Source organism: Mobula hypostoma, chromosome 8 (assembly GCF_963921235.1).
Source record: "Mobula hypostoma chromosome 8, sMobHyp1.1, whole genome shotgun sequence".
NCBI lineage: Eukaryota > Metazoa > Chordata > Chondrichthyes > Myliobatiformes > Myliobatidae > Mobula > Mobula hypostoma.
The window spans coordinates 86539366-86550496 of record NC_086104.1 but is presented as its reverse complement, the minus strand read 5'-3'; the positions used below and the strand labels follow the sequence as shown (position 1 = coordinate 86550496).

General features: G+C 39.0%; 1 protein-coding gene across 6 annotated transcripts in view; it reads right to left on the bottom strand.

Moving 5' to 3' along the window:
- Positions 1-473: 473 nt before the first annotated feature.
- ralgapa2 (Ral GTPase activating protein catalytic subunit alpha 2) overlaps positions 474-11131 on the bottom strand; it is a 538758-nt gene continuing 528100 nt past the window's right edge. For 3 of the 6 annotated variants that reach the window (XM_063056244.1, XM_063056246.1, XM_063056245.1), the window contains exon 41: positions 474-3083. In XM_063056244.1, the coding sequence (XP_062912314.1) occupies positions 2824-3083 (260 nt within the window). In that variant the 3' untranslated portion in view covers positions 474-2823. The remainder of the gene's footprint in view (positions 3084-11131) is intronic. The other 3 variants (XM_063056247.1, XM_063056249.1, XM_063056248.1) reach the window with 2 other exon arrangements.

Below are 11131 nucleotides of genomic sequence, written 5' to 3'. Positions count from 1 at the left end.
ATTGCTGAATAATATTGCATTGTTGTAGTGAAATATTCAAAGTGATCCGTGCAACATGGTTTAGTCAGTGACTCTGTGACATGCTATGAAGGGAAAGTCAGAAGAGGGCAGGTTTGTTCACTGAATGGAAGACGTCTTCTGCATTAAAATAATTCCATTAAAACTTCTGAACTAACTCGAAGAGAATGAGCAATATGAATTTTATGGAGGTACATTTCTCCTGATTAATTGAATTATTAATATAGTTAGACTAGAATTTCTGTAATTCTATATGTTAAATTAATTGTAAGGAAAATATTTACTGGTATAAACAGGCCAAAATATCTGGGCACAAATCAAGTAACAGTTATAATTTACACAGGAAGAGCGTGCACAGTGAAACTTTTGCTGACACTATTTAACCTTTTAGTAACTGAGGATTAGCAAATTAAGGAGAAAACATGACACTTCAGGTTCGGACAGAGAACACTGCAAATTAGGAACTGTCTGAAAACTGGACACACTTCTTTAATTTTGCTTTACATTATAAAGTTACAGATTTTTAAAGAAACATTTAAAAAAGCTGCAAAGTAGGTTCCTGTTGAGAAATATTCTTAAAAAGAATTTGTAGATCAAACAAATGGATAAAACAGGCTGAATTTATGACTAATTATTTACAAATGATATGCTGTAGAAGACACAATCTTAGCTATAGCCTGATAAGTAGGGATGCCACATGAATTACCATAACACTGTAAGACTGCATCTCACATTCCTGCACCAAATGCCAAGTACAGATGACTGGAGGCTCTGTCTGTTTTCTTTAATATGAGCTCAATAATTGACAGAAATCAACAGCAAGATGTTACATTTGAATTATAACTTACAAAGGCTGCTTTTTTATATTCTGCTTATCAAATATTACTTTGTATTTACATTTATAATAAAAATAAAGCATTGTACAAAGCATCTGACAACCAAAGAGCACATTCACTTGACTGATACACAAAGTATAAGTGCAATAGAAGGATGAACACCAAAAAAGCATTACTTTAGAATATTAAAGTTGTCATTGCAAAACAAAATATTAGTAGACATTGACAGAAATTGAAATCTTACATTTCATCTGTTTAATGTATTCAAACAAAGCATAATCTGAGTAAATAAATAGTCCAGGTAACCCATATGTCAACTGCTGATTGAAACATACAGGAAGACAAAGATTTTCAGGAGTATGATATAAAACAAAATGAGTTACAAGTGCACATATATACAAAATGTTAACAGAGTTATTGTTCTATCTGTCACAATTTTAAGATGCAATAAGTGATAAGGAATCCTTAGTCAAAAAAACTCACAAATTAAGTATATAAATATGCAGTGATTTGCCTGTGTTCTCTTGCAGCTTAATTTATCTAAATGAGAAAAAAACATTAGGTATTTGGTCCTACAATTCAGTGCTTCAGAGCTGTGAGGTAAAGAATATTGGGTGATAAAGACCCATGATGGATATTTATTCAAAATTTTCAGAACTGGGCCAAGACTGGACAATGATTTCCACAAATGCAGCACCTTTTATAAGTATTTCATTATCTGTGGCCATATTCCTTTCTGAAATGTTAATTACATATCCAGGGGATGCTTACATCACAAACAAGCAAGGCAATTACTGCACAGAAAGATAGGAACAAATAGAATTTTAACTCTTATGTTGCACTTTTAAAAATATTATATATATATATATGGTTTTTGCTTGGATATGACTTGCAGGAGGCACTAAATTAAGAGCTTCAGATTAAACATTTGCCAGAATTGCAAATAAGTCTTTGTCCACTTGTACACTGTACACTAAATGAATTATAGATGGTACAATTCTATTCCCAAATTAGCTCAGGTTCTTGTTTTGTATCATCCTCCTGATATACTTGTGCTTTTAATCTGTAAAGAACTAATAGTTTAAGGTCAACATATAAACAGGTATATATCCGAACTTCATTCTTTCTTTGATGTTATTACAAGGAATAAAAAGAATTAATAAAGTCTTTTCTCTTTGCTTCCCATGTATGTGGTCACTCAAATGTAATGCAAATAGTTAAAAGATAGAGACCATGTGCTTGAAAGTGACTAGTCCACTGCCTCTGGTGCTTCACCTAATCTTAAAGATCTTAGCAGCAGAGTTTCTACTAACTAGTAATTCACATTCCTATGCTTGTGTGTTACAAAAGTCACATTTTCTGGAATTTATGGGGGGGGGGGGAACGTAAGAAAGAAGGCAAGTAAAGGCTGGAGGACAGCGGTATAAAATTAGCCAAAAAGAAGATCTGTGGTAAACATCTGTATTGCACATTTTGCACAGCACAAAATGTCATATTGGGACATTACATCTGTGTTTTAAAATCCTATTAATTTCCTGGTAGCACTCACATATAATTCTGTCAATGAGAAATGATGTCCTTTCCCATAAGTGACATAATATCAGTTGGAAACACTGAAGGGCAGTGATTTCAATATGTTTTGGAGTGCTTAGTATTGCACTAACTGAATACCACAATCATGCAGGTGCACTGAGTCTAATTTCAGGCTCTAAGACTTGTTCTGATTATAATGCTAGAGTGTGGTGGGCTCCACATATAGTTGCCATCATATTGTTTCCTAACATAGCCATCAATAAGGCAAGTGATATTATATACCATATAGTGTTATGGTATGCAGATGACACAATACATTCATCCCTAGACAGGAGGAAAGATTGACATGTACCCTTGAGACACAACAGCTTGTACGATCCTTTATCTATATCTGTTTTACTGAAACTCAATTTCTTATCAAAGAAAGAAAGCAGGTTCAAATCATATCTAAAATAAATGTCATTCTAAACACCGTAAAGGAGTATAAAAATGAAGAGGTTGAAAAGCAAGCCTCAGCTTGCAACTCGTCACTGTAAAATTCTTTAGCTTGAACATAGATTAAATGAATTGGCAGTTCGGCAAGATTTCCCAGAGACACTGATTTTTGGGGCATCAGGCATATTGGGTAGTGCTGATCTGTTGGATTAGTTCCCACATCTATAGGCATTTCAGTGCTTTGACTTCCATCTGGAGAACCTGAAAAATGGCATAAAATTAATTAATTAGTTTTCTGAATAATTTCCTTTTTATATACATTTTTAAGTGGCTAGGATATCTGGTCTGGAGATGCAATCGGGAAATGTCTTGCAATATGGTGATCTGCCCAGTACCTTGCTCATTCAGATTTGACCTTTATTTGAAGTCATCAGCAGCCCAACCCCGTCTTAACTTCAGCTATCCGGTTGTGAAGGCTGTTGTTTGTCCTTTTGACTTGCTCAATGTGAGGTTGAACTCCCAAAATATAACAGCTTGAAGTCCTCTGGAATGATTTGAAGCAAAATTGGAACATATCCCTTCTTTCTATAATCTAGCTTGTCTCTCAGTCATTATTACCTGAGTAGTTTTCTATCTTGTGAAGGGTAGATATCCAGGATTCTATCATTGGCTGTTGATATGGTGGGGCAGAGGATATATCCATAAAAATCTTCTTGCATTGTTTAGTGATTCCCTCCTTTGAAGATGGGAAATGAAAGCATAGTTTGCCTTTCTCTGTAAAATTGGTATGTTCATAAGCAGGTTATTCTGGCTTCTTACCCGTTCTTTTCCTGTCCCAATGAAAGGTCTCAGCCCAAAACATCGACTACTTCTTTCCATAGATACTGCCTGATTTGTTCTTGAATGTTCAATTTACATTTGACATTAAAAATTTGCTGGATTAGTTTTTGATTGTTGCAAAGAACACATTAATACTCCATCTATGTGTTATGCAGCTGATTAAATGATTTTGAACTTGATAGACTGGTGATCAACTCCAGCAAAGGATCAGGGGTGTGGTGGGAAAATGTAGAATGGGATTGTGAAGTCAAAGTCCACTGAAATGGAATGAACAGAGGAGACACTGTATGAATGCCATTTCAGGGTGAAGACACTGGCATTGTTTGTGGCTTTATGCAATGCAAAACCTTAGAAGATAAAAGTGGGTATCACTCGTAAATTAATTATAGAAAAAGTGAGGGAGAAACAACAGCTACTGACAGCACTCGGATAATTATAACAAGATCATTATTTGCTGAGATTACATTTTATTGTGGTGTAGTTCAGATGCTGTTTCACAGTAAAACAAAAAAAACAACCGAAACTTAAGGACACTGCCCACTCTGTGAAGAAGTTCCCCCTCAGTTTCCCCTTAAGTATTTCACCTTTCACCCTTAACCTATGAGCTCTAGTGCAAAAAGCCTGCATGTATTTACCTTAACAAATCTTGCCGTTTCTCCGAAGCTCCACGGAAAAAATTCTACCCTATTCAACCTTTCCTGATAACTCAGGTCCTTAAGTCCCAGCAACATCCTTGTAAATTTTCTCTGTACTCTTTCAATTTTATTGATATCTTTCCTGTATGTAGGGCACCAAAATTGCTCATAATATTCCAAATTTTGCCTCACCAATGTCTTAAACAACTTCAAAATAACATTCCAACTCATCTATTCAATACTTTGATATACGAAGTCCAATGTACCAAAAGCTCTCTTTACAACCCTTTCAAGAAATTATGGATCTGTATTCACAGATCCCTTTGTTCTACCGTTTTCCTCAGTGCCCTGCTGTTCAACGAATAAGTTCTAACCAGGTTCATACTCCCTAACACCTCACACTTGTCTGCATTAAATTCCATTTGCCATTTTTCAACCTGTTTTTTTCATCTGGTCTAGATTCCACCGCAAGCTTTGACAGCCTTCCTTGCTGTCCACTCTGGCCCCAATCTTTGTGTTAAACACAAATTTGCTGATCCTGTTTACCATCTCGGTAATGGTTTGTTGATATAGATGACAAACAACAATGGTCCCAACACCAATCCCCGCAGCACATCACTAGTGACAGGCCTTCAGTCAGAGAGGCAACCAACTACTACCCCTCTTTGGCTTTAACTTTGAAGTCAATTTTCAATCCATTTTGCTACCTCACCCTGAATGCTAAGTAAATGAATCTTTATGATCCACCTCCCATGCAAGGCTTTGTCAAAGGCCTTGGTAAAGTCTGTGTAAACAACACCCACTACCTTGCCCTCAACAACTTTTCTGTAACCTCCTCAAAAAACTCTACAAGATTGGTTAGATATGGCTTATCACACAAAAACCCATGTTGACTATACCTAATCAGGCCCTACCTATCTAAATATTTAGATACCCTGCTCCTTAGAATACTTTTGAATAGCTTATGCACTACTGATGTCAGGCTCATCGGCCTACAATTTCTTGCATTATTTTTAGAGTCTTTCTTAAACAACAGAACATTAGCTATCCTCCAGTCCTCTGGCACCTCAGCTTTGGTTACGGATGTTTTAGATATTTCTGCCGGGCCCCCTGCAGTTTCTGTACTAGTCTTCCACAAGGTCCAAGGAGACACCTTGTTAGGCCCTGGGGACTAATCCACCAATTTGCCTCAAGACAGCAGGCGCCTCCTCTTCTGTGATCCAGATACAACCCATGACCTCACGATTGTTTTGTCTTAGTTCTATATAAGAACATAAGAAATAGGAGCAGGAGTAGGCCATCCAGCCCATTGAGCCTGCCCCGCCATTCAATAAGATCATGGCTGATCCATCCGTAAACTCAGCTTCATCTACCTGCCTTTTCCCCATAACCCTTAATTCCCTTACTATGTAAAAACCTATCTAACTGTTTCTTAAATATATTTAGTGAAGAAGCCTCAACTGCTTCCCTGGGCAGAGAATTCCACAGGTATTCTGGGCTAAAATATTCACATATATTCTGTGTCCATCTCCTGAGGAAATACAGATGCAAGAAAATCCTCTTAAGAACTCCCTAAACTCTTCCAGCTCCATGTGTAGATGATCATGCTAGTCTTCAATTGGACCATTTTTATTCTTTACTATCCTTTTGCTCATAACATCTGTAGAAGCCCTTTGTATTCTCCCTCATCTTGACTAGCAGAGCAAACTCAAGCCTTATTTTAGCCCTCCTGACTTCCCTCTCAAGTGTTTTTGTGCATGTCCTCAACTTCTCGAGCACCTCATCTCTTTCTTGCTGTCTATTCCTGCTATGCACCTTCTTCCTCTTAACCAGGAAACAATATCTCTTGAAAACCAAGATTCCTAAACCTGTTAACCCTGCCTTTTAATTCTGACAGGATCATACAAACTCTGTGGTCTCAAAATCTCACTTTGGAAGGCCACCCACATACCAAGTACACCTTTGCCAGACAACAGCCTGTCCCAATCCACATGTGCCATATCCTTTCTAACACCATCAAAACTGACCTTTCTCCAACTGAGAATCTCAAACCAAGGATGAGAACTACCCTTCTCGGAAACTAAAGGCATTATGATCACGAGATGCGGTGTTATCCCGCATAAACTTCTGTCAACTGCCCTGTCTCACTCTCTAATAGGAGATCTAGTATCATACTTTCTCTAGTCTCACTCTACAGACCCCTATGTATTGATTAAGGAATCTTTCTAGAACACATTTTGACAAACTCTATCCCATCTAGCCCTTTTGCAGTAAGGGAGTCCCAGTCAATACGTGGAAACTTAAAATCATCTATGATCACAACCTTATGATTCTTGCTATAGTCTATGATCTCTCTAAAATTGGCTCCTCTAACTCTTTAGCCATTTCTGGACTCACTAGCATGTGGCACAGGTGGCAATCCTAATATCACAACCCTAGAGGTCCTGTCCTTTAAGATAGCACCTAACACCCTGAACTCACTTTGCAGGATCTCACTACCTGCCTACCCATGTCATTGGAACTGACATTGGCCACTCTAGCTGTTCACCCTCTCACTTAAGAATGTTGTGGACTCGAATCAAGATGTCCTTTTTCCTGGTACACAGGAGGCAACAAACTATCTGGGAATCCTATTTGCATCCATAGAACTCTTTACTGTTTCCCTAACCAACAAATCCCCTAACACTACAGCTCACATCCCTTCCCCACTTCCCTTCTGAGCCATAGAGCCAGATTCAGCACCAGAGATCTGACCGTCATGGCTTTCCTGGGCTAGGTTATTCCCCCACCGCAATTCCGCAATTGTACCCAAAGTGGTACACCTGTTGTTAAGGGGAATGGCCACAGGGGTACTCTGCAATGGCTGTCTATCCCTTTCCCCCCTCCTGACAGTCACCCAGCTTTCTGTGTTCTGGACTTCAGGTGTAACTACCTTCCTGTACATGCTGTTGATCAACCCTTCAGTCTCTCAAATGATCCAAAGTTCATCCAGTTCCAGCTCCAATTTCATCTTAACATGGTTTGAAAGAAGCTGTAGCTGGATGCACTTCTTGCAGGTGTAGTCGTCAGGTACACTGGACTTCCTGTCTTTCCACATTCTGCAAGAGGAGCATTCTGCCTGGCCACCTCACTGCTCTAATTGTGCAATAAGAAAGAAAAATAAATTAACAAAACAAATCTACCTACAGCCTTTGCCTCTTCTCGCTGAAGCCCCTATGAGCCCAAGCCTGAACTTCCCACTCTAACACTGGCCCACTCACACAATGGTCACTCCCACTATGGCCTCTCCGCTCAAACCTAACTTATTTAAATAACTAAAGGCAGCTTTCTTGGTACTGTGCAATAGTATTTCAGTAAGCCACTACTAATGTGACACATTAAAGTGACCATTGGCTTCATGGGCTGTAATGGGGACAAGCTCCCATTCCCTATTAAATGCTTCCAATAGCGTGCACCTCAAATAGCCTCTGACAACCAAGTCCAGCTCCTGGCCTTCATGCATGGCTTAACTATTAAGCCTGGCGGAACTGTTTCTACTGACAGGAGAAGGGGCAAAGGCGGATTACTGGTGCCCTAAAACCGGTCGCTTTGAGCAGATGGGGCTTATCAGCCGTGGTTGGCAGATCATCTAGGAGAGGGAAAACTCTGATCCAAACTTCCGCTGCCTTGCGGCTATACCCACTCATGAGTAAGGTCTCAGGAGTAAACCCTGAGGAAAAAAATCCGGAGCTGGAGTCCCTAAGGCAGTCCTACGTTGAGTTCAATGCTGACTGGCAACTCTCGTCACTGCTGGTATCAAACTGTATTGGTCTCTGCCACTCCTTTGGATTCATCAGGTGCGTGGAGAGGGGGAGCTGGCGAGATGGGCAATAGCTTGCTCTCCATATCGTACTGCCAAGGCCTGCGTATCTAAACAGCTGGGACACAATATCCATGATCAACCCTGACCGACGGAGACCTTCACTCACTCAAAGTGAACATGTAAAAATTAAAATGGAATCACTGGCTGACAGTCACAACAGTCGTTTCTACCACTACTCTATAAAATAGCAACTTGATTAACTTCTGCATCATGCACTGTTACTTTTAGCACATTTAAACAGTAAGGATATACCAATGAAAATATCATTACTTGCTTGAAAATACAATCAACTGGTCTAAACAGAACTGTCAAAGTAAAGTCAATATGCAAAAGGCAACACAAGCTGCTATCAGATTTCTGGTACTGGATAACCGTGCTTTGATTTTATTCTTTGTTTATATATTCAGGCTACATATGAAATCCTACTCTTTAAAGCAACTCTCACAACATGCTGAAGGAACGCAGTGGGTCGGGCAGCATCTGTGGAAACGATGAGTCAAAATTTCAGGCCGGTCTACTCTTTAAAATTAGGAGGCATAGTGCCTGCTGATTATTGCAAGTTGGCAGTAGAAATGAAAAAATTGTAATCTGTTATATATGGGTATGTATGAAACTTAGAATGAAGGCTTCTTTCTTCATAAACTTATCTCATAAAGGTGAAATTGTGATTTGGGTTCAATATTTTAATTGCTCACCTGGTATGGAGCACTGATGCTACTGAAACTGGATTAGGAACACAGTTCCTTGCTCAGGCACAGCACAGCCTTCTAATCTCAACCCCTGAGGTCAACCTATTCTGATACTCCCATCTAGAATGATTATAAGATAGATCTTTAATTGCCTCCACCATAATCTTTTTTGTCATTTAATCCCCAATTTTACTCAATAGTATGAAAATCTCTTTTATTCTTTTCCTCCTTCTGCTGTTCCTTTTGTTTTTCTACATTATAGAACTAATCACTAATTACAATCGGAAAACTATCTACACGATCAGGAAAGCTCACTTATGCCTTTATTTTCTGAGGAGGCTGAAGAGAGCTGGACTATGCACATCTATACTCATGTTATTCTACAGATATGCAGTAGAGAACATCCTATAACAAGCTACGTCACTGCATGGTATGGAAAATGCACTGTGACGGACAGGAAGGCTTTACAATGGGTAGTTAAGAACTGCCCAACTCATTACTGGCGCCAGCCTAGCTGCCATCAAGGACATACATGCAGAAAAGTGCCGGGGTATCTAATAAAGTGGCCACTGAGTATATTGTGATATATAAACAGAAATTCTGCAATATCTTGTGAAGTACAAATTGCCCTCACCTTCCACAATCTAAATCGAAAGCATCAGTACATATATATTTTTGATGTTTATATAAGACAACCAATCAGATAATCAATTAAAATATGAAACCTGGATGATTACTACAAAGGTACTTTTGATTTGACATAAGCATACAAAAAGCAATTAAAATATTGCTTCAGCTGTACTGAGCTACTGCTGTCTAAAGTCAGTGGAAACTGTGGGATACTTCACGCTGCAGACATGATGTGATATACTAGATAACATTCATCAGGGAACAAAACCACTGCTGGAAAAACAGAACTGAAAGATCATTAATCAGTCAAATTAATGACCTAAATCCTTCAATAACTGCCTTTCTGTATAATAATAAGCAAAGGATTTATACAAGACAATCCTTTTTAACTTTTCTAAATTCTAGGTAGCTGGTCTGGCAGGAAAGGCAGCACCTGCCTTTCCCTCATTTGAAAACCGTCTGCAAAATAATAAATGCATAATTACCTATTGGGCTGTAGGTTGTGATAAGATAATCACTGCCGCTGTGCTTTATTAGTCTACTGCTTCTGTGTACTTTTGACCACCTTAGATACAGCCCAACTGTTGTCTGCTTCCACGTAGCAGTGAAAAAAATCCTTTCACATTCATATCCTAAACTATACTGTGCTTTGAAGGAATTTCAAAAGGTTCTGAAAGAGGCAGCATTAGAGATTGTGGTGGCATTAGAAATGATCTTTCAAAAATCTTTGGACTCTGGCATGGTGCTAGAGGACTGGAAAATTGCAAATATCACCCTACTCTTTAGAAAAGAGGAAGGCAGCAGAAAGGAAATTAAAGACTAGTTAGCCTGACCTCAGTGGCTGGGAAGATGTTAGAGTCAATTGTTAAGAACGAGGTGATGGAGTACTTGGTGACACAGGACAAGATAGGACAAAGTCAGCATGGTTTCCTTAAGGAAAAATCCTGTTTGACAAACCTGTTGAATTCTTTGAAGAGACTCCAAGTAGGATAGATAAAGGGGATGTAGTAGATGTTGTATATTTGGACTTTCAGAGGGCCTCTGATAAGGTGTCACTCATAAGGCTGCTTACCAGGTATTACAGGAAAGTTAGAGGTTAGAGCATTGACGGATTGGAAGAAGGCAGCAAGTGGGAATAAAAGGATCTTTGTCTGGTTTGCTGCCAGTGACGAGTGGTGTTCCGTAAGGGTTGGTGTTGGGACCACACCTTTTTATGCTGTATATAAATAACTTAGATGATGAAATAGATGGCTTTGTTGCCAAGTTTGCAGAAGATATGAAGATTGGTGGAGGGGCAGGTAGTGTTGAGAAAACAGGTATGATGCAGAAGGACTTAGACGGGTTAGGAGAATAGGCAAGAAAGTGGCAAATGAAATATAATGTTGGAAAATGCATGAACTTGGTGATGCACTTTGGTAGTAGAAATAAATATAAACAGGGAGAAAATCCAAAAATCTGAGATGCAAAGGGACTTGGGAGTCCTTGTGCAGAACACCCTAAAGGTTAACTTGCAGGTTGAGTCAGTGGTGAGGAAGGCAAATGCAATGTTAGCATTAATTTCAAAAGGTCTAGAATACAAGAGCAGGGATGTGATGTTGAGGCTTTATAAGGCACTGGTGAGGCCCCACCTTGAGTATTGTGTACAGTTTTGGG